We start from the raw sequence: 24,991 nt of genomic DNA on the forward strand, positions 1-24,991 counted from the left end.
GAGGCGGCGCCGGGGAGAGTTCAAAACAGGGGAGGCGTCAGGGAGGAAGAAAAACAGGGGAAGGGAGGTGGTGGCGGCCAAGGGGGGGCGACAGGGCGGCGGAGGTGGCTGAGGGGAGAGACTGGGTGGCGGAGGTGGAGTGGCAGCGGCCGAAACGGCGGCACGCGGCGGCGGCGAAGCCAGGGCTCGAAACAGGGGAAGGCGCCGGGGAAGAGAGAAACAGGGGAAAGGGTGGTCGCGCGGTGGCCGGAGGCGGCACGGCGGCATCGCGGGCGGCCGGGCGACGTAGGATGGGCCGACGAGCGGCTGGGCAGTGCCGAACCGCGGCGGACGCGGCGGCGACCTGCTGCTGTGCGCGACGCGAAGGAGAAGAGCAGCCGAGTCGGGGGAAGGTGGCCGGACGGACGGCGCGGCAGCTGGGCGAGCGGCGGCGCAAGGCCGACGGTGGGCGGTGGTTGGGCTGGTCCCGGCGAGCGGCGGGCGGCGTCAGGCAGCAAGAACAGGGAAGCAGGAGCAGCCGCGGGGAAGAAGAAGAACAAGAAGAAAGAAAAAAAAAGAAAAAGAAGGAAAAGAAAGAGAGAGAGAGAGGAGAGTGGATAGGTCTGACAGGAGGGAAGGGGACAGATGTGCGCGGGGGGAAAAGGTGACCGGGGAGAGAGAGAACAAAAGTCAACGCGCATTGCGCGATCCAACGGTCCGATTTCAAATCTGAAAACGATCTTATAGTCCAAATTAATCCTAGAATATAATTAGGGACAAAGGCCAAATTTTCTAAATCAAACTACCCCGAGGGAGGTCTACCGGTCAAAATCCGCACCCGTTCCAAAATTCACTTTTCGGCCATCCTGGGCAATATCGACGCTGGCCACACTAATATTGACACCGTCCAATTTATTTCGTCCCGAAACTCCCGAAAATCGACTGCCAAGTTCGGGGTCTACATAACGGCCAAATTCGATCAAATGCGATTCTAGCGAAATCTCAATTTTTAAAACAATAACCGAGAGTGATCAGTTCCCGGGCGAGATTTTACTATAAGCACACTGACAAATTACACGTTTTATAAATCCCACAAATGGGCCGAAATTCGGAATGTCACGTAAGATATCAGTGAGCAAAAATTAACTAGGAACATTACTGAACTCCACGTGCACAATTGATAGTAACTCGTAAATTCATGGCTATGAAAACTAAGCCAAAGCAGCTGAATAAGCAAACAACTGGATATATTTGCCCTAAAGAAAAATAAAACGATCAGTTGACACATCTTAGTATTGAAGGACATCTTGATATGAATCTGTGCGGAAGATGATCGTTCTACGAAGATCTGTGAGTTACGAATTGCTGACCTCAACCCCCAATCGAACCTGTGATTGGTAATCTCGGTATGAACGCGACCTATTGACGAACCTGTGTCAACCAATCCACGCTATAACGCCACGAACAAGAGAATTCGCGATCTTGCTCGATAAGTTGAATTCGATCGCCACAAGGGAGCCTTGATAAGATCTAGTCCTCAAGAGAACTCAAGAAGAAAACTTCTCTGTATAAAATTCTGCCTCCTCTCTTAGAAATCTATAAGCAACCTTATATAGGGTGCTAACCCTAATCCTAATCCTACTAGGATTAAAATTACAAAAATAACCTTAATTGCTAAAATTCGTCCAAAAATGGAAAAAAGGCCTAAAAGTTCATCTAAACGACTCCAAATCGCTAAAAAACATCATCAATCACTACTAAAGTAGTGAGTATTGATCAGCGACCCGTTTCCAAGCGTCCATCCAAATTTGAGCCAATTCGGGGTTCGTCAATTCTAAGCTCCTTCGGAATTCGCTGGACCAAGAGTAATCATGTTGCGCCAAGGAGCTTCAGAATCTTCAAGTCTCGAATCCAGATTGTCTCCATTCCAAGTATCTTGAACCATGATACCGACAGCTTGTTTGAATTCCTTCGCTCTCGCTCGAGTGATCGGGCCTAGCGGATAGAATAACGGGTCCCTAGCACCTCCTCCTCGATAGGGTTCGATGTCCACATCACATCTCCTCGGTTCATGATAGTCAAATGTACAAGAGAAATGCTGTACTGCCTCGAGAGTCCGCCTACAATGCATCAATAACAGATTTGACGTCATTTCACTCTAAGATTAGCATCCCGAGTGATAATCATCCTCAGACATAATCAGATCTTAGTATTGAAGAACATATATTACTATGACTACAAAAATTTGGCAGATTTTGACGGAATCTCTCTGTGATAGGAAGTAGAAATAGCCAACAAGACCTAAGGATGAATCACGAGTTATTAATTTGCATCAGACAATAGAAAATCGCTAATTCACAGTTAGATGTGGAGGTTAAGAGATTTTAATTGGCATAATATGTCTGATTCGCCCCATTGATGCATCATCTCAAGGATTTCAGACTTTCACTTAACCAGAGCTTATTAAGCATCAAGCACTTGCTATTTACTATACTTAAATCCTGCAGCAAACTAATCGGAAACGCAAGAACAAAACAACCTTGAAGCTCTCGTGGAGGAGGGAGTGGAAGGCGTCGACGTCCTTGGAGATCTCACTAGGCGAGCGATCGAGGCGGCGCGTGAGATCGTCGAGCTGCGAGTAAGCGGAGTCCATGAGATCGAGGATCGAGGTCAGGCTTTTGCTTGCCGAAGACAGCGTCAGGCCGGAGATGTGCCTCTGATTCTGATGTGGAGGCGGCCTCTGGTTTTGAACTTCAGCGACGATCGGGTGGCGACGATGTTGAAGATGGCGAATTTTGGAGAATGGCGGGGTGGACGACAGCGGAGGCATACACGCGGCCTCTGGTTTTGGACTTCAGCAATGATCAGGTGGCGACGACGTTGGAAATGACGAATTTCGGAAATCGCGAGGAATGTTGAAAATGACGAATTTCGGAAATCTCAGGCCTTGCGATTTCCGAAATTCGTCATGTCCAACGTCGTATATGTATTGTCGCCGTTGATTCTGATGTGGAGACGGCCTTGTTATTATTTTGTGTTTTGTGGTTTTCGAACAGAATGTTTGTGTTATGGTGTTTATTAAGGTAAGATAGCTTTGCACAAGCTAAGAACATGTTGGCTATCGAATGTTATTCATGTTAAGCCCTTGAAATATAGAAAAAAAAAATAAGAAAAGATTTAAGCACTTAAATTTTTTTGCAGGATTTGACCCAAAAAAAAATTTATTTCTCAGAAGCGATTAGTTTATTACCCATCTATAAGTTGGAATCATATGCATTTATTCCATTCTTGATACCCATCTAAGCAAATCAAATGTGCGATAAATATCCTTACCGATCTAATTATACATTAAAGACTGATTTGGGAATGACATATTTAGACTATGCAATTAGGTATGAAATTGTATGGGTGTGTTTGGAAGAACCGGCATAGGTAACTAAGGTTGGGATAGCAGCAGATCCTGCCCCAACCTGGGAAGCGACGCACTTCATTTCTACCTCTGCATCTTTACATGCAAATCTTATTGGCTCTCCCCTTTGCTTGTAAAACATGGGCGTCTCGTTGCCTCACGCCAGTCCCTCTTCTCATCCATCAAATCCTCCCATTATCCCACTTGAAACTACTCTCCGAAGTCATGGATTGCTCAATTTGTATGTGCCTAATTAAGTAAATTACGTATATGTCAACATATACAATTAATAACTAATAACCTCTACATATATAGCATGAAACCATTTTATTTCCTAGGAACATCAACGTGGAATAATTAACTTTTATATCTAATTAATGCAAATGATAATTGTTTCCTAGTAATGTGAAGAAAACGGTAAGCGAATAGAGTTTTGTGATGATCTAACTCAACCACAGACCTCCATTTTACTTGACTTTCTTATTACTTATAGATAAGGCCAAACCTTAGGAAATCTGTGTATGCATCAGTATGGTAATCTTAACAAAATTTCTGTTCTAATCGACTAAAACTTTTGCGGCTACGCCGACCAAGCTCTAACAGGTTCATCCTTATTCATGACTTCATCAAGTGTCCGTCGATCGATTCCAGGACTATGGCCCCCTGTGAAACCCTAATAAACGACAAGAGTAATTCAAAGTCTGATAAATCGACAGATGAAGATGAAGATGAAAGAATTATTGCGTGAAGAGTCTGGCTCTCTCATGAATCATGATCTCATCGTTGGCCAAGTAACGTTGAAGGAAAGAAACGGAACAAAACTTATATGACTAAACCGATTGTTGCTCTCCTGGTTTTTCATGTATATTGAGGCTTGGTTCGATCTTGTGCTTCAATGCCTGCTTCCATCTCTGACTCAATTTCCCCAGGTTTTGTTTGCTCATTTGCCACTAGTCCCTCTCTTGAACCCGCTTGGGTTGATTCATTATTAGTCGCCACCTTCTTTGAATCTCTCTCAATCCAGTCCCAAATCCAAGTCACAATCTTCATTTCTCTCTTTTTTCGAGTGATCGTGCTTCGGACTCATCTTTATAATTTCATCAAGACACAAACAAAAGAAAATGTTGCACCTTCAGTCCCATATTTGAACCCAATTAAAGAGAACACATAGGTGACTCGCACATATGTCTGATAGTTGCAGCAACTCAACTTATTTACCTGTGATTTCATAATGACATATAGTGGCAGTGTCCTATAGCTGCACATGAGCAGGGCACGCACTCTAAACAAGACAATTGGACCAGTTAGCGATTATAGGACTCAGATTGTCGATCTTATATGACGTACAGGTTGAAGAGATGAGTAATATTCTTACCCCATGACGAGTCTCGGGACGACATAACCAACCTCCCATAATGCATGAGTTAAAATCATATTGGAACTGTAAGAAGAGACACGGGCATTAGTACTATTTTCACACGCATATTGGGAACCGATTTTCTCATAACCAATATAAACAGAAATTTAAGAAATCAATGCTCACCAATATAAAGAAGATAAAAGCAAGTTCGAAAGAGTTTTGGAATAGTATGATGTGAATCAAGTCAAGGACGAGGTGTGGCTTATGGAACCAGAAATCATCGTCTGAAAACCCAACGGCTGTAAGTATGGTCAAGTCCCCTGCACTTGAATTATACTCGTCGGTGATCTTTTTTGTCCGCTGTGTTACTACGAACTCCAGTTTCGCGCCGACAACAAGCAGAAGCTGTGAAAAGCCAAGAAAGAGAAATATTGTTTCCAAGTCTCGACATGATCTTGAATGGATTCCACGATGAGCAAAATGATCTCTGAGTGCAAGCAAGAGGGTTACATGGTTTAATTCCAATGTAGGTCTTGAATTCAATTTGCTATTAGTACAAGCCCGCACCAGTCCACCTCCTTCTAATTAGTAGCAGTGGTTTTATCACTTTATGTTCTTGATCCAAAAGCCAATGAAATTGCATTTACTACATGTTCTGCCATAGTTTGAGCATCCCATGTCACGCCCCGAACCCCTCGAAGGGCGATCATCTCACGTACCGGTCTATCTTGATGTGACGTCCCAGGACGCGTCGCCAACCCATCTCCCAAAACAGAGCATAAGGCACATGCGGAAGCAATAATTAAAACACCCGTACAAAACAATACATGACCAAGGGTAGCAAGAACGACGAACAATTAAAAGCCTAATAATCAAGACTTGCATTGAACTTCAAAACATATACAATGTCCACGATACACCAATACAAATCTCCAAATAAAAGCAGGTCGACGACCACTACTAACAAAATGATTAAGTGGCCAAGGAGGCAGTCTAAGGTGGGGCTACAATCAAAGGGTTACTGGCCCGACCTAAGGGAGGCTAAGACTGATCATAGGAAACTTAATCGGGATCAGATCCTGATGACTCGGACTCAGCCTCGATTATCTCATCTTCCGAATCCATCTGCTCGACCTCACCAACCTGTTCGGGATCCTGCTCTATGGGCTCCGGATCCTTATATGGATCGGGTACACCAGGCAACCTCTATCAGGAGTCTGAAAAACAGGGTTTAAACAACTATGAGACGAATCTCAGTGAGTAGGCCTCCTAAATCGAAACTAGACTAACATGCACCTCCCGACAAGCAAATCAACACAACAACGGACAATAATGTCAATCAAACGACCTAGGCCCTTGAGCCCGGATCGCTTACCTTGTTGACCCTGCAGGTTAGGTATTTTGTATAAAACACGGCACATACGCGATACACTGGTCACACGTACGCCACATGCATGCTCATGCTCAATAGTGCCTGCCTCACCCACAAATCACCGGCACACACATTAGTCACATACTATGGCACACATTTGCCATGCTCATGAATTGCCTCAAACAATGCACTCTGGCATGCGGCTCATTTTAGCAATTTTATAAATCGACCTGAAGGTCACGACCCGAAGGCCAATAAATATTCCGACCCGAAGGCCCACAACACTTCGCGGCCCGCGCCAAAGCACATATGGCCCAGTGTCTCTAGCCCACGTAAAATGCCTCAAGCGCAACACCGATCTCCTTAATCATCTGGACGAACCGGGCATCGTCCCGCCTAAACGCATCAGGACGGCACGACTCGAAGGCCACGACCCGAAGGCCTTAAGTGATCACACGGCACACTGCCAATTTTATCTGAGCCCCGCGTAAACACATTTGGGCATTTAGGGTGATCACACATGCTCATTCTCTGCACATAAAATGCGTAGCCATGCAAATTCCCGCACTCGGGTAATCACACGACGCATAATGAGCACCAATTTCAATAACGGGAATGCACTTCCATAATACCAACATACTCAATTGTGCCATAACATAATCAACCAGCATTTCATTGGCATGCCCAATTTCAATTAAACATAATTCAGCATGGCACCCAATTCACAACATTGGCACACACAAAAACTTGCGCAATCAAGGCCCACTAATATCATATCAATCTTGACCAACAAATATACACACGTGTCACCACACAATGGAACCCAATCAAGTACCAAATTGCCACTGAATCGCTTAATTCGGACCATTCATGGCAAGAATTTAATTATCCTCAACTTAGTCCATTTTAATCAAATTCGGATCCAAAGAGGACAGCCACTAATAAGTCCGAGAGAGAGAAAAACCGGAAATATACAAAATCGGGTCCAAACTGGGCAGTTGCACAGTGACAGAAATCCATTTGAAATAAATGGTAAATCAATTCCAAAAATTATGAAATTTGTATATGTTGTACAAAACATCTCAATGAACATTTTTCGTGAAGAACTCGAAACCCAGTTCTAACCGTAAACACCTCGTTTTGTCACTTGAATCAGACAAAAAATCAACCCGTCCGGTCAGGCCACCTGACCATCAAAATGCATCTCATCCAGTACCCAAATCACTTTGGAAAATATTGAAATTTTTATATGTTATAACCACAAATTTTCCCAACAATTTTTGTGAAGGAAGTATTTTGAAAATAGGCCTGAAAAAATTTATAAAAATTCGAACAGACCCGAAGGTCGAGTGAACAGTAAATCGGGCAGACTCATTTCGGTCCAAAGATGGACTTCCGAATGGCCTCAAATGATTTTCAAAAATTCCCAAATTAAAGTATGTTATACTTAAATATGTTGGGAACAATTTTCATGAAGAACACTTTTTCAGATTCAGCCCACAATGATCACAAAAAAAATAACAAATCGCAGAGGTACAGTAAAATCAGTAATCCGAGAATCATTAAACTTGCACCATTAAGCAAATCCAGCTCATACAACCTCTAAACCAAGTCTCCACAGCCTTAAAATCATCCCTAAATCATCACATTAGGCCCTTAAAATCATCACGACATCAGCCCAAATCAGCCCCCACTAATTAACCCCTAAAACTTGTTCAAAGTGCACCTAATCCTAATTAAGGGTTAGGATTTCCACTCACTAGATTTAAGCTTCAAAAGTGGGCTGAACAAGGGGAGAAACGGGCCAAACAGTGGCTGGATTGAACCGGTTCAGCGGCAGCACTCCGGCGTCCTCACGGCGGCACTTGACGGTGAACGGCGGCGGCGACGGTTGCTTCGGCGGTGGCTGCCCCTTACGGCCAAGGGAAGAGAGAAGAGAGAGTGAGGCGTGAGAGAGGGGGAAGAAGAGAGTGAACGGCAAAAATAGGGAGAGGAGGAGGAAGTGGCCGTGGAAGGTGGAATGAAGGAGGAGAGAGAGTGGTCAAATGGTCAAAGGTGGAAGACACTTGTCACAATCTTGGACACTTGACCATTCTACCCTTTGATCCAATGGCCATTAATCACTCTCATCCAATAATTAAGAGCCCTTTTAGTCAATCAATAATTCTAAATTTTGACTCATAATTATCCACAATAATTCTCCAAAACTGTCCAAAATTCGGAACCCCAAAAACAGGCCATAAAGGCAAAACGGTAATTTTCCTATCCTGGGTCGAAATTCCATTTTTCGATCGTACCGACCCCAAATGTGTGTGGCCAACATAATATGACGTCAGATTCGCAAAAATAACCTTTTAAGCCCTCGAAAATCGACTGCAGAGTTTGGAGGGGCAAAATAGTAATTTTTTCACTTCTTAGCCGAAATTCCAGTTTTCGACCGTAACTACTCTAGATATGCGTGGCCACCCTAAAAAGGCATCGGCCTCGAAAAATAATCTCATACGGCCTCGAAAATCGACGTTGGAGTCCAAAGGGGTAAAATCGTAATTTTTCCAATTTCGGCCGAAATTCTAATTTTCTGCTGGACTAGCCCCAAATGTATGTGGCCACACCAAAACGACGTTGGCCTTGCAAAATAGTCGCAAACACCCATAGAATTTCGACATCGAAGTTCGGGTCCAATTTGGCGATCAAAATTGCTCAATTCAGAATTTTAGAGCCTCTTACTGACGGGTGGCTGTTTAGGGGTTACGCATATCGACCTAGGGTCACTCGAGTCGTGACGGTCTCGATTACCGGGATAGCACAAGGAATTATTGATTATTCCAGGGGTCACGATCGTTCGGTTCAGGATCGGGATTTATTTGTCACGCGCACTCTCGGTCGAGCGGAATCACCCGCGATCCAATCGTACGTCGTTGGCCAAACCAGATCCGTCACCTTCCTAGAATCGGTCCACACTGGCCCAAAATACTTCCCTGCCGTTTCTCGGAATCGGCGCCCGATTCGCGATCGGGTCCCCGGTCCACGTACCGTTTTCCTAGTTAGCCTTTTCCATTGGTCAGTATCCCGCGAGGGGCCAGCTCCGGGCGAGACGTACTAAAATCAAATGAGAAATAATATCCACTTCGTCGGAACTCGGAAATGGGTCGAAATTCAGGATGTTACATCCCAAGATACGGTAGACTTAATAATATTACATATGAACTTTACTTCTGCAAAGTGCAACTACTCAAAAAGGACTACTTTTCATCACTACACTTACAGTCAATGGAAGGAAAGATATCCAAAAGTAGGCATTCCATCCTGCAAAGAAATATTATCCAAGACAGATACATATGATGTCTTTATTTGTAATAATAGTATATTACTCACTTCAAAGGCAAAAAAAGAGAGAAATGCGAAGTAATTACTAAGGTTCGCTCACGAAATTACTTCACTAAGTGATATGATGGATTGCTGTAAGTGTTGAAAGTGCCCCACTTATTTAAATGTCCACTTGCAGTCTACCACATCACTTAAAGAAATCAATTTCGTTGACCAGTCTAAATGAACATAATATCTCTTGTAAAGAAAGAGAGATACTTCATGCAACACTCTAATGACTTGGATGTCTCGAACTTTAATAGCAGCAACACAATGTAGAATGTAACACATTTCGTGCCCAAATTAGTCACCAGCAACATTCAGGAGCAAGAAAAGCACCACAAATAACCACAAATACCAACTGCATTGATAAGAACAGAGAAATCAGTATGCCTGAAGAACCTGCTGAATGTTTTTTTTTTTCGAGATAATCTTTGTCATGAAACAATGTCAATTGCAGAAGATACAAATTGTTCCTTGTGAATGTAACTATTGTTTATCTAAACAGACACAAAGCAGTATTGTTCACCTGATTTCAACGACCTTGTCGAAATCCTTTTGCACGCCGCCGATGATGAACTTCTGAAAATTGTCAACGGGATTTTTCAAATCTCGGTCCTATAACGATGGCGGACAAGATGAGCCAATTAAATGTAAGGAGAAATATTGACCACAACCAGAGAAATTACGTTTCTGAAGAATTTCTTACCTTGATGCAATTTAGACGAATTGCAATGTACTCCAACTTAGTCACGGAAGGAAAAAAGTGCTTGGATAATATATGCTGCAGAAGAGGAAGAATGGTCAAGAGACAATCTCATCATCTTCATTCCAGAGAAAGGAGCTTTAGATATTGGTTTCTACACGGACTAGGGTATTGGGTAAGATAGGGCAATTTTGAGCGTGCGATATGTACTAATATCTATATGGGAATGAAATCTGGTGACACCCACCAGGTCTGAAGCCTCAAATGCATTTGAGTACATACAACGCACGATCAATATTTTCAAGTGAATTTATGAATAATGCGATAGACATTTCATGTTCAACAATAGGCATGAAGTCAAAAAATATCGACGAGACAAATGTCACAGGTTTGAGGGACAAAGATGAAGTGTATATAGAGGCCCAAGGCACGCCAAAAAGGGAGGTTAAGACAGTTTCATCTTCCACGGAACCAGACATCCATACAACCTCTCTTGTGCATACCCAAGCGACGTGGGACTAAGTCGCTGCCCAGAGACTTCTTACTCGAGTAAGTGACTTGATGTAAGAGAATTATGACTCAATACACAAAGAGGAGACCCCAACCCAAAAGTCATCCCGTCAATTCTCCATCGGTTGTTCGTTGCATAATTTTTTAGAAGTTACATTAATTAGTAAAAATTAATTAGTGGCTCATTAAAAGAAATGCTACATGACAAATTGATAGTAGTTAGCAGAATTATTTAGTATAAGGGACACTCATGATGGGGCCACAATAATGAATGATAAAAAAAAAAAAGAAGACTAGAAAGTTGACTAAGAAGTTTAACAATTGGTGATGAAGCTAGTGTGCAGGCGTTGACTGTATTTGTCAATTCGTCTAGAGGTTATAAGGAAGCAAATCTGACAGCTGTGTTGGTTTACCATATGTGACTTCTGTAGTAGTATTATTTATAGACTTGTGGAGATATTTGGCCAGTGCAAATCTACCTTAGGTAACTAAATTATATTGACAGAGGTTAGTTACTTTAAGAGTAATTTTTATTAGTATGCCGATATAATTTCAACCATGAATTGTGATTTCATCTGTGTGCTGTTGATCCTATGGCTATATATCTTCTCTTCTCATGTAATGGTCGTGATTGATCCCCCGAAGTAACAAAAATTTCCTCCAGGATTACTTGACAGTAACGTGATCAAAGGAATAGCCAGAGAGTAAAAAATATTATATAATTTAAAAACCACGTAGATCAAGTCAATCTCAACCGTTGATTATATGAGTCCCACGGTATGATCCAAATAATTAACGGTCCATGGTTTATTGACCATGTAATAACTTTTCGCTTAAGAGACACAGAAAACTTACCAACCAGCCGATTACTGCATATCTTTGCCTCTGCCGAAAAAACGATCATCTTCTTTGGCAAGCTGGGTTAGCTTCGTGTAACGATCTGCAGCTCTCCAAAATAGATACTTCATATTGGTTAAAAGTTCGATATATAAAATTGGTAAATAACCATGAAATGACAACTTTCGTATGGGTATATAAGTAAGGTATATTTTGAAGCATTCGATAATATTTTACCATGTTACTAGAATTCAGTTCGAGAAAAAGATTTTGTGCGCTCGAGATTACTCGGGGAAAAGGAAAAAGCTTTAATAAAATAGAATCACGAACCCTTTTCGTTGATTTACTGTCCGTTCTTAATAATGGATTTGTCCCAGTGCCTCCAATGGCGCAGCTATAATAAACAGCATGGTACGAAAATACACAGAGATAATCCAAGGTAGGTATGTACTTTGGTTCAAGACATTTAAAAAAATGGAAAATGTTGTGTCACCCATAATCATATACCTTGGCTTCTCCACATAGAATTATGACCACACAGACGATCACGTGAAAGGTAGCTAGCACAAATGTGAAGATGTGTAGATGGTGAAGTGCTGTGAGAGATAACAATGGCACCATCCCCTGAAACAACACGCATCAAAGATTATATTATCCTATATATATACACACATATTTTGCACACTCATTGGAGTATTATTAATACTATATGATAGATTCATCATTTGCTAATACACCCAATGGCTGTCTGTTTGCCAATATTAAGATATTCGAGAGAGAGTACACTCACCTTTTGACTGCAGAAATCAGCGGTGTCGGCGAGGAGTCGGCGTCCTCGATATCCATCGGAAGCGATGGGATTAGTCGAGAAGTGGGCAGTGGTGGAGGAAGAAGAGTCAGCAGGCTTGTGGCAGGGAAGCCAGACGTTGGCAAGTCTCTTCGATATGCAAATCTTCCCGATACTCGTCTGGAACACCGATAGCAGCAAGGATATGAACCCCAACAGCATCAACTCTGCCAAATTTTCGAAAACAAAACTATCACATAAAGTTATGAACACATTTTACTTTCTTATAAATTTGTCCTAGGACAGAACCAATGCACATTAATTCCATGTGTATGATAACACATAAAAAGATATGAACCCGTCTCGTTCTCTAACAGTTTCTATTGAAATATTTAAATAATAAATCACGTTTTCATCTAATAGTTTAAGCTTTTAGAACAGTTGGCAATGGTCCCATAAAATCTTTCATGGTATCAGAGCAGGAGGTCCTAAGTTCGAATCTTCCAGGCCCCTATTTGCCTCCCCAATTAAATATTTCCACACTTAGTACTAGCAAAATGACCAGACTAAGTATGAGGGGGAGTGTTGGAATATTTAAATAATAAACTACGTATTCATCTAATATCTTAAGTTTTAGAGTAGTTGGCAATGGTCCTATAAAATCTTTCGGTTTCAAGCACTCACCTTCTTTGATCTTCTGTGAGGCATCAAAGAGATGCTTTCGCCTGCCCTTGCCGGCCCTCGGGCCTTGTGTGGACGGCCTGCTTAAAAGCTACGGTGAACAAGAGTTGGTCACATGTTTACCATAGATCATGAGAGGACTACCTCAGGAGGGGATAGAATCATAGTAAAAGAAAGGAAACTAAGAGCGGACCTGCCCTGCGCATTGAAGAAACCTGTGAACAAGGAAAGAAATCAGCACTATCGCGCAGCAAACAACGGCCACCACCCACGTCGGCGTGAACTCTAACGCCGTGGCCTCCGCTCCTGCCTCCACCATTCTCTCTCTCAAGCAGCCTTCTCTCTCTCTCTCTCTCCCCAGTGATTGTACCTTGCTTAATGTCTTCACAATACAGACGCACCTTGTATAACATATATAGATGGATAAACAAAATCTTCCCATTCACACGTTCATATTTGTTTTTTTATGAACGAAGTAGATATGTGAACGCTTCACGACTGTTTAGATCAAGACTAGTAGACCGATTTAAGAATGTCTATAAAATCATAACCGAAAATTATAGAGAATGCAATAAAACTTTCCATAGTCTTAAGAAAATTATTCATGTGGTTGTTTAGGCTTCGGCGGTCAAGAGTGTGTTGCAATAACTTTAGTTACTGAACTTTTTGTACGGTGAAGCAGTCCACCATTTCTTGATAAGAATTTCAATAAATCAACTTTTGTAGCTTTTCTGGATATGGTCAAAATAAAAAAAAATCAGATCATACACCGCGGTATAAACAACACTTTATACAAGTAATCTTATTACCCACCCTTAATTTAAGAATTTTTTTTTATAAAGACTCAACCTACTTAGAACAAAATCATAGCCAAGCGAGGACCCTATGATTTGGTCTACATAAACTAAGCTGATGTTAAAACTTCTCTAATTTGAGGGTTCTAATCACCAACCCTTTCACTAACCAACAAATCATGGGTTAGTAAAGCCGCTTGTATAATTTTTTTTTTTTTGTATTGGCAATGAATGCTGGAATTAATAGAAAGAATTTGGCAGCTATCGATTTTTTGGGCCTAAAAGATGACTGCGATTGAGTATTGACTTTGGGAGGGACGGGGAGGAAATAAAACTCTAAAAAAAGATTTGCTAGCTGTTGATTTTTTTGGCCTAAAAAATGACTTGCTATGGACTTTCGGAATTTCCTTTGCCCACGTCATTTTTTAGAATCTATAACGCAAGAGTTGACGTCAGCTTTTTCCCGTCTCAAATTTAGGTAGCCTTAATTTTCTAAAAAACCTCCACCTTTAAGTCTAATCTCAATTCTGCTTCGAACTTTTTTGTCTAAAAAAATCACAAAATTTCACTTTACTTCCAAATTTACCCTATGAATTCTTCGTCCAAAAATTTCCATGAGTTTTTTCTTTTCAAAATTATCAATATCTACTATAATTCCATATGAAAGTGGAGGTGTTGATTAAGGCATAGAATCTGATAATGAACCTCTAAGTGGTCCTGATGTTGATAATTTTGAAAAAAATTGGTGTTTGGACCCTAGGCGGTATTGGGCTTAAAATGAAAGTTGATGATTTTTTTATGGCAAAAACAAAGCTCGGGGCAAAATTAAAAATTGAACCTAAAGTTATGATTTTGTAGGAAATTAGGCCAATTTAAATGTATCAGCTTTCATGCACGCAGTGGACAAGAGAGTTAGCAGGCACATGTGAAGGGTGAGATAAGGAAAATCTAAAAATGTAAAAGTAGGACTTTATTTCTTTATAAACGAACCGGAAGTCATTGAGGAATAATTCTTCTGTTTTCTCTTTTGTGGGAGGGGTCATCATCCCTTCCTCCTCTTTCAGGGAATGGATTCATATCTCCGTTTTGAGTCCTAAGTTTGATGCTTATCATTCTCCTTTTTCTATTAGCGCGGGGACTTTAAACTTTCGACTTGACTACTCCTTAATAAAACTTTCAAACCGTCCTTTCTAAGTGCATCGCCAAATTAGAACTCCTTTCAGATATTGTTGGTGGGGTGCCGGCCATAGTGTAGGGTACTTTGGACAAAAGACGTGACTCGAAAGTGAAAATATCACGTGAAAAAACCGGACATTTGACCACTTCGTCAAATTCCTCAAAGATAAACTTGATCTTTTTTTTCTTTTTTCACTTTTTTGCGTATTTAATCTTTCGTTCTTGGAGATTCTTTCGGGAAAACATGCCACAAGAACTCATTTAAAGGTGATCCTTGAACTCATTTTCCTTAATTCAAGTATTTTTGCGTGAAACTTATATATTAAAGCCCGTCTTCGCAAAGTAAATGATGGACAGCTACCAATCCGAAACTAGAATTTGTATGCGTGCACAGGAGAAGAAAAAGAGCTTCTATGACTTTTACTTGTATTTTTTTAAAAACTTTTACTTGTAGATAGTTTAATATATGCAACTATATAGTATGCATTGTATCTCTTATCTTTGGTAGATTTGCTCGTTTTTTGAAGTTGGTTTTTTTTTTAGAATTTTACGTGATCAAAATTACTTATACAAGAAGATATGCCAGCCTATAAGAGTTTTTCTGATGTGGGCTATATTAATTGAGATTATAATTTTACCGTTTTATGGGCTTGGTCTAATAAGGTAAGATATAAAAATTCTTAATTAATTTAATATGGGACTGGCTAGTGTGAGCCGAATAAAACCCGGCCTGTGATGAGAGGATCTGTGGCCAAAAACTCTATAAATAGTACTCAAGTCTCTCCTCTAATTCGGATGCACAAGAACAATTACTAAACCCTAATCGTGAGGGGTAGTCTCATTGAGCTAGTGAATTGTTGAGAAGATTGCCCAAAAGCAGTATATAAGGTGCACCTAGTAAAACTTACAAGTAAAACAGATCTAGAGATGGCAACTAGGGTTGCTGTTTCCATTATTATATAATTTCAAGACCAAAATAAATCTATGATAAGATCGTTTATTAACAATGGAATGGTATACAAAGTCAACATATCTCAATCACTACAAAATAGGATTTATGGCTACGCACAAAGGGTAACAGAGGAGAAGCACTTGTGTTCAAAATCGTCGTTATTCTGCATCAAGAACAATGGATCCTAAATCAATTGCGCAAATCTTTTTTTCTCAATTACTATGTTCTAGATTCTAGCTATGGCGAGGCCATGGTCGCCTTCTCCCGCAGTTGTGCCTCGCGATCTGGCGACAAGGCCTGGGGGCTGTAGGCAAGGCGACCTCACCTAAATCTGGGCACGAGGCCTGTGGGCTGCAAGCGAAGGCAGCCATGGCCTCACCAGTTGTGGGCGAGGCCACCTTCGCCCATGACCCTCGCCGGCGGCCAGTGAGGACTTCGCTTCCCTCACCTAGTGGCTGCCGAGCCTCACCACCCACTATGGGAAAAAAAAAAAAGAAAGAAGGAAGAAAAGAGAATAGAAAAAATAAAAGGAAAAAGAAAAAAAAGAAAAAATATATTAAAAATTTGAATAAAATAAAATATTATTAAAAATTGTCACGTCAGCGTTTGTCAGATGGCCGGCATCGACCGACCAAAATTTTCCGAATGGACTAAATTGACACAAATGCAAAAAGTTTAGGACTGAATTGGCCAAAAAAAAAAGTTTTGGACTGAATTAGCACAATTGCAATAGGTTTATGACTTTTTTGGTAATTTTCTTCGAGTCCTGAGTGTGAGATAGGCTAACTAATTTTTTACTCATTCCACATAACCGTAATTTAAAAATGGTATGGTTATGGTCGCACCAATTCTTTCCTTCTAAAGCCATAAAACAAAAAATTATTTTCTTGGTAAACAATATGTTTTCCTTTTCTATCCGTACCCCGTAGTAAAATTGAAAAAAAAAACATATACTGAAAAAAGGGAGGTGTGGGAAAAAATAAATATTGCAAAGTACTTTAAAAACCAAATAAAAATCTTCACGTCAGGATTAATGTTGCCAAAAAAGATGTATTATGGCGTGAATGTATAATAAAAAAACAGATGTGTAAAATCATTTTTGGGATTCTGCTGAGGTTCCATTGTCTTTTGATAGGCTCTACGTGTTTTGATTTTGGCTGTGGGAATGCGTCTGTATCTCTAATTTAAGCATGTTGGTGTTTGATGGCTGCTTCTAGTCTGAAACATGTCTCACACCGTTTTAGTTTAATTGCAGAAGTGGAGAAGATCATGTAAGATCTAATGAATCTTCCGCAATCGAGTCATTGGTCTTATTCACCTTTTTAAGCGATAATCCCAAAACATTTCCTCATTGATATGATTGTTTCTTTGTCATCATGGCCTTGTTTACCTTTTTAATGAGCACGAAGGAATGAATTTACAGCTTTGGATTGACCAATTTCAGACGCTGGATCATCGTTTAGTCTCATAACCGGTCCCTTGTGTCAATCTCTTTCATTCTGGAAAGTAACATCTATATATTTCCTATTGACCATGTAGAAAATGTGATATTGACAAGAAAGATAGGTGGGTCTTCATGTTGAAATTGATCGAGCAAAATGCAACTACTGGAACAAATTTAAAGTGTTTTTCTTCCTCCAACTTCAGCTGTCCATACTATCGGAACATACCTGACCCATCTTATTGCATAGTGGCAGTTCTTTTGCCTATTGTTACTAGACAATTATATGAAATGAGTATTCCTTATTTACTTGCATTTGCCTAAGATAGATGCAATCTGTGACGGTTACATTTCGCCCTGACAGTATTTGCCTTGATATAAAAGAGTTAACTCGTAATTCCATGGCTAAATCAATCCATGATCACATTTATTTGGAATGTTGGTGTGGGCTTGGTTGTTGATTTTGTCCTTCAATGTCTTCTACTAAATTCACGCCACCGGCTTCCGTTATCTCTCCGACAGATCCCTCGCTTGAACCCATTCGGGTCGGTTCAATATTTGTGGACTCCTCCCGTGAGTTTGGCTCCTTTCCTCGGTTCTTTCTATTACAAATCAACTTCGAAATCCAGGTCACGATCCACATTTCTCCCTCTTTGTCCATTTGATTGTCCTTCAACCGTATCTTAATTTCATCGAGATCATCAAGACACTTTTTTATACGTTTGTCCGATTGGTCCTTGTACTGCGTCATAATTTTCTCAAGATCATGACACATTTCTTTCAGTTTGTCCGATTGCTTCTCCTTCATATTCATCTTAATTTCATTGAGACAAATGAAAAACATTTTGCATCTTCAGTCCTGTGATTTAAACTCAGAGAGAAAACAAAACTATGAAATCTTGAGTGCATAATAGGTTGTAAGTTCAACTCACCTGTGATTTTATAATTGCGTATAGTGGTAATGTTCTATAGGCGCAACAGACCCGGACGAGCATTCTGAGACCGCGACAAATGCCACAGAAGCCAATTGATTGTTAGGCCTCAATCATTAATTGTTAATGATAATGGTATAAATGACATGAGCAGTGGCTCTTACCCTATTGCTATTCTTGGGACGACATAACCAACCTTTCGCATAATACAGGAGTGAAAACCAAATTGGAACTGCATAGAGATCCGAGAAAGCATTAGTTGGAATTTTCACCATATGCTAGAAACTTTGCTTAACATTGTTAATGATAATGATGATTTGAGTTATTTATGCTTACCAATATAAAGAAGAAGACAGTAAGCTGCAAAGAGTTCTCGAAGAGCACGAAGTGAATCAGGATGCTGACGAGACGAGGCCCACCGAGCCAGAAATCGCCATCTGAAATTTCAACAACCTTCTGGCTTTCGACAACCTTTTTTGCTAGTTGTCTTATCATAATCTCCAATTTGAAGTGGAAAATGAGCCAAAGCTGCGCCAAATTAGCAAGAACGCCTAATTAGATACAAAAATAGGCTCATCTTTTCATCAACATTCATTTGGAATTTGTAAGACATGGAGACTCAAAAGGAGAGTTTTCATCACTACTTACAATCGACGTAATCAAAGATATCCAAAAGAGCACATGCCATCCTGCAAGATTTGTACCCAGAAATGGATTGGAATAATGATGTCTTTCTTCTCAAAGGCAAATAGAAAAAGAAAGATACGATCAAGCTCCATTCAGGATTAATAGTGATTGGAACCGGAAATTTGAACTTTGATTGTGGAAAAACGTCACTTCTTTTTCTGCTAACACCTGACAAAACCAGTTTGATATGCGCATTTTTGGTTTTGAATAGGAAGAATCAATGTTCATATTGTTAGAATGTCCAACCAAAAAATTTAAGCCAATAGATGGAGGAAGACTGCACGTATGTAAAAAGCATATAAATCTCGTTGTCAAAGGATGTGAGATATTTTAACATACCCTCTCAAGTGCAAGCCATATTAGAAATGACACGTGGAATTTAACCAATGGGGTGGACACAGATGCGAAAAGTACAACCTAACTCTGATATCATATTAGAATGTTCAACCCAAAAGTTTAAGCCAAACCAATTCTTGAGGAAAACCGAGTGATCCAGGTATTCTACCCTTTACTAGTACTCCACCTCAGTTGCTTCTTTTGCTCTAGGATAACTGCTTTTATGAAATAATGTGAAAGTTAATGAATCTTACAATATATGTCTACCGCAAGAAGAAGAAATAATCAGATAAGTCAACCATAATTGTAAGGACACCAGATATTTATGTAGTTCGGTTTGAGTATCGGTATGTATTTTGCGGTGAGAGACAACTACAAAGAAATCCACTATTAAATAAGAGAATATAGAGTTTACAATCGCTCGATTGCTCATTTGTTCCCAGCCATTTTTTACATCCCAAAGCAAAATCCACAAGTGATCTCACAATCTTCCACGGAGAGTTCACTCAGAAAACCTACACACACAGAGAACCCTAAAACTACTCTTGTTTGCTCTAGTGCGTAATAATTTGCTGACTCAAACTAGGAATTCAACTCTTACATGGAAAGTATTTCAATATTTTCTTGCTTCTTCGGACGTCAAACCACAAGTCCTATATGGATTTCGAATTTTGACTTGGATCGGGTTCTCAAACACAAGACATAATGTAATGGTCACAAACTTTGTAATTGTCGCTAATGTTGCAATGCGGAATAATTATGCATTTATGTGCTCAAGTTACTCACCGGCTACATTCACGAGCAAAAAAATCACTGCGAATAACCACAAGTACCAGCTGCGATGTCGAGAAAAATGCAAATTAGTGTGCCTGAAGAAGAGCTAAAACATTCGCTGATATTATAAGTATTATTTTCCTGGAAAAGTCTTATTGTATTGTTTTTCATGAATTTAGCAATGTCGGAGAAAGATTGGTTGATCCGATAACGTTCTTTTGTTAAAACCCGCAACTCATTATTTTATTTTTTTTGGTAAGGCCCGCAACTCATTATTTATTTTTATTTTTTTGGTAACCCGGGAACCCCCCGCACGGCCGACAGCCGAGGAGGTAAACCCGGGGTAACGCTAGTGCAGGACCCACCACCACGACGTCACGCTTAAGAATCCCTAACGCCAGCGCTGGATTCGAACTCTTACCCTTCGTGGGGGGAGGGGAGCCCGAAGCCAGCGCAGCCGCTGAGGGCGGTGGTCCCGCAACTCATTATTTCATCCTAGCAAAATGAAAAAAAAAAAGGAAGAACTTTCTTCTCTCTTATTTCATTTCTTTTCTGTTCCATTCGTTGCTCCCCAAGCCTAATTAATTAGCTTTGCATAAAGGGGGTATCGGTGTACCTGATTTCAATCATTTGCTTAAATTCCTTTTGCAAAGTCCTCATTATGCGCTTCTGAAAATCTTTCCCTTTAGCTTTCCCATCACACGCCTGTGGATACGACAGAAATGATAGCTAATTTAACCATTTCAAGGCAAAATACAGTACAACGAGGACCAAGACAAAATTTCACAATAAGAACGTCCGATACGTACCGCCATGAAGTTCGCACGAACAGCGTTGTACTCATCCGGGGACATAAAAGTAGTCCCTTTCAGCATAACTACTTTCTGCAGAAGAGGAAAATGTAAGACAATGCTGGTCCTCTCGTCGAAGAACTCTTCCTTCAAGTTAATCATAAATATCGCATTCCATAACAATTATACGATATATATATATATATATATATATATATATATATTGCTCATTTCAAGCTTCTAAATACCCTTAACTTGATATATTTAAACATACAGTCTTCGTGAACAAAGACGCAAAGTTAAAAATTTCGAAAAGAGAAAATCATATATATCCAATGAAATTAGATGGCAGAACATTTCAAAAATTGCATGACAGTTGAGGTGGTAATGATATACTCAATTTCGGAAGAGCCTACAAACTCTTCCTCGTTTTGCAGTAAAGGGGAGCTTCAAGAGACTCAATGACTTACCAAAGATTTGAAGAAGCCAGGTGGGTTTTCATAAGATTTCTTGCGTTCTGTAGATCCACACAGAATAGAAATACCTCAATCAGATTATAAAATTTTTTGGAGACGGCACAAGAATTTTGAGTGAGTGAGATCACTCATCCTCTCCTTCCTTTGACGACATTGCTTGAGTTTGAGGAGGATGAATTCGACGGCATTACCTTTGTCAGAATCATCTTCATACATCTTCAAATTCTTCCATTGAATTATCTAACAGCATGGAAGGACGAAAATAACGTTACAAAATTGATCTAAGAGGTAACTCTCATATTTTAGTGATTATCATAATTTGGCCAAGTTTTACTTTTTCACTTTTAACTGTTTGTGAAAATTGGAAAACTTTCGAAATGAAATACTCAAAACACTTGAAACCTTTTGAAATATCAAACAATGTACACGTGCAATCACGTACAATTTTTTTGCATGTTCTCTTGAAACTTAAATACGATATATTTCCCAGACCCAAAAAAAAAGGACAATATATTTCTTTTTACAATATTGGAGTAAAAGTCGCAGAAGTAACAGAAAGATATAGTTGAAGTGACAGGGATGTCATAGCACACCATAGCTGGTACTTCGAATAGACAGAGGACCACGTGCAAGGTGGCCAGCACAAATATGAAAATGTGCAGGTGATGGACTGCTTCAACGGATAAAAATGCCACCTTCCCCTGAAAAAAAAGAAAAAAACAGTTGCACCAAAATTCACCGTGAAAGATCGTATCAACTCGTCGTAGTCTTCGGATCTCTCTTAACACTGGAGATGTGCAAAGCCTTGTATAAAAAAATAGCGTAATAAATGATGCGGTCGACTCTTAATCGATCACAGAACACTATCCACTTATTAATATCTGTTTACAGTTTATCATACAAATTTGTATATCAATCTTTCATACTTGCCTCTAAATTTTTAAGATCTCTAAAGTTATAGAAGGAGGAGAAGAAGTAGCTTTGGTAAAGTTACTTTTTGACCGCAGTAATCAGTAGTATTAGAAGCCATGGCGAGGAGGCGGCGTCCTCGTGTTGCGCCAGACGGGAAGGAACTGGCAGTGAAATTGGCGACAGTGGATGGAGAGTCGGGCTTCTTGCAGGGAAGCCAGACTTTGCTGAGTTGCTCCGATACGCAAATCTTCCCTATGGTAGTTTGGGACACCGCTAAGAGCAGCGATATGAAACCGAGCAACATCAGCTCTGCCATCATTGTTGCAATCCAAAAACCCAAAAATAAGAATTCATATGCTTGCACATTAGTATTGTGACACAGTCACCAAAAAAAAAATGACAGATCCCTCACCATCTTTGATCTTCTGTAAAACGCCGTTGAGCCACTCATTGCACTTCTTCAAAAGCTGCACTTGACAAGGAAAGTTGAGTTAGAGAATTGTCGGCATCCCGATCGACATGTCGAAGTTGGACTTTAGGAGAGGTCGATACTCTCCGAACTTTGGAAGCAAGAGTTATTACCTGGTCGACGAGATGAAGAAATCTCTCAACAATGATAGAAACCAGCACAATGGTGAAGCACACCAGAGCCACCTCCCATGTCGGCGTGGACTCTAATGATATTTTGTATCCTCCCGCATCCGCCATTCTCTCTCTCTCTCTCTCTCTCTCTCTCTCTGCGTGTGCGAGTTTTTAATGCCACACTTTCGAATTCTCGCATTGTTTATCTTTACACACCCACACATATATATACACCGAACGATACACACAGGAAAACGTTGACATGATGTTCACACACATCAACGAAATTCGTTTTTGTCTTATTGGACAACCCAGGCGAACCTGAGAGCAACATGACTTGTATGTCTCAAAGAAAGTCTTAAGTAAGAGATAAATTCACGCCGCGTGTTGAAATTTTTTATATAATAAATTACACATTCATGAGCTTAAATTTTTAAAATAGATAGCAGTAATCACATAAAATTTCACATTATATCAGAATCGGAGGTCATGAGTTCAAATCTCTCGAGCCTCTATTTGCCTCTACGCATGAAGAAAAATATTAGAATATTTAAATAAAAAATTACGTCTCCATAGTCTTACGTGGCGAACTACATTCCAACTTGGTAAACGCCAATGGGAGTTTTGGTCTAATAAAATCTCGATTTTTGATTGCTTATCAATCTAGACTGCGAGGTCTTAAGGCTCATTCTGCATGCAAAACACGTCTCCGTCTCACCTTCTCTTCTCATCCACTGTTTGGAAAACCTTAGAAAACCGACCGCGAATTTATTTTATTATTTTTTTCCCTTTTGGCCCAATAACAAACGGTGACATGACTTGCTCTGATCTGAACGGAGGATTAAAAACTTAGAAATATACAGTAAAAAATAAACGAAAAAGACGTGGAAATATACTGGCAGTTAGACCTCCATCAAAGAAAAAAATATACATGTACATTGGACCCTGGACAACAATCTTCCGTGCCTTGGTAACTTAGAAGTTGTAACAGATTTTTTACCACGCCAACAAATTAGTGAGTTTGGCTGCATCTAAGATGAATAGTCCGAGAATCGGGACTCTTGATAAGTTGTTGCTCGTCGAAAACTGTTTAGAGATTATTTGGTGTAATTCCTACGCCGTCACGGTAATAATGAAATAGAAAAGTGTTTCGACTTTTGTAAGTTATTTAATGAACATGTGACTGTTTCAACACCAATACCCCCAACAACTTTTGAGAAGCCATCTCTCTCGATTTCAAGGTATTGTACTTTCGAAACATGCGCTGCCGAATAAAAAAATCATAGCACGCATCACAACAAAGTTACGCCACGGTACAGTTACAGTTCTATCGAACGGATTGCTAATGCATTCCATGAGTGGATTGTGGTTTGTGACGTGTCAAGTTTGTCACTGGGTGCGTGGGGTTCGGCCTCATTGAATTGTGGAATACTTCTTAAATAGCCGAATTGATATTTAGATGTGATTGTACGAGCAGGAGGGAGTTGACTTGGCTAAATGAACGATGAATAACGTGGCCTAGTTAACTGCAGCTGCCCAAGTCGAGCAATATCGCGTTTCACACATTGGACGTGGTGGTCGGTATCATCATTGATGGCCGGCTCCGCATTGCCTGCATCTTCTAATTTATCCTTACCTTGTACATAATTTCTATGATCACAAGATACAATATTTAAATCAATTTTTATTATTTTCGTACAATAAATCATTGTACTTTTGTTATTATGAACTAGTGTGCTTCCAAATAAATTGGTAAAGTTGTGTCCTCCCGTGGAGAGTTGACTCTATTAATGAAATAGTATTCCCTTCAAGAGTGTTGTGAGTGTGTTTGTTTTTTTTTTTTTTTCATGAAACTTGATAATTAGATAAAAAAAAAGTGTGTTTCAATCTATTTTACGAAAAATTCTTTCGTGTTCGAGTAAGTCTATATTCATTTGTTTACTTGTTTACAATACTCTCTCATCATCGAATGAGCACATTACTTTAGATTTTTCTACCGTTTAAGAAAAGACCACACCACAAGACTTTTCATCATATGATTTAAGGCACTCTTTTATATTTAAATTAAATTAAATTAAATCCATCACTTCGTTTTTACTTCCTTCCATATATTAGTCTTCAATTTTGATCA

At 40.0% G+C, this 24,991-nt stretch overlaps 1 protein-coding gene and 1 pseudogene across 1 annotated transcript; both read right to left on the reverse strand.

The window, feature by feature from the left end:
- Nucleotides 1-4,218: 4,218 nt before the first annotated feature.
- Nucleotides 4,219-13,347, reverse strand: LOC115677005 (MLO-like protein 15; annotated as a pseudogene).
- Nucleotides 13,348-18,462: 5,115 nt separating this feature from the next.
- Nucleotides 18,463-23,005, reverse strand: LOC130135719 (MLO-like protein 15). The gene is made up of 11 exons (XM_056305337.1): nt 22,861-23,005; nt 22,691-22,745; nt 22,361-22,587; nt 21,960-22,067; nt 21,495-21,606; nt 21,361-21,407; nt 20,909-21,037; nt 20,716-20,804; nt 18,951-18,991; nt 18,639-18,853; nt 18,463-18,534 (listed from the first exon to the last, which is right to left on the reverse strand). The coding sequence occupies exons 1-11, from the start codon at nt 22,984-22,986 to the stop codon at nt 18,463-18,465; spliced, it is 1,221 nt and encodes a 406-aa protein (XP_056161312.1). The 5' UTR covers nt 22,987-23,005.
- Between the last annotated feature and the right edge of the window lie 1,986 nt (nt 23,006-24,991).

The sequence above is a fragment of the Syzygium oleosum genome, unplaced genomic scaffold (assembly GCF_021117445.2).
Source record: "Syzygium oleosum isolate NSW1041296 unplaced genomic scaffold, Sole_v2.1 Sole_v2.37, whole genome shotgun sequence".
NCBI lineage: Eukaryota > Viridiplantae > Streptophyta > Magnoliopsida > Myrtales > Myrtaceae > Syzygium > Syzygium oleosum.

Bases quoted from the DNA above. Each gene is read 5' to 3' on its own strand.
- LOC130135719 (XM_056305337.1), bottom strand. From the start codon at position 22,986: ATGGCGGATGCGGGAGGATACAAAATATCATTAGAGTCCACGCCGACA. The intron at 21,408-21,494 runs GTGATCTCACTC...GTGGATCTACAG, and splicing joins TCAAAGGAAGGAGAGGATGA to AACGCAAGAAATCTTATGAA. The intron at 18,854-18,950 runs GTAAGTAGTGAT...GTATCTAATTAG, and splicing joins TATCTTTGATTACGTCGATT to GCGTTCTTGCTAATTTGGCG.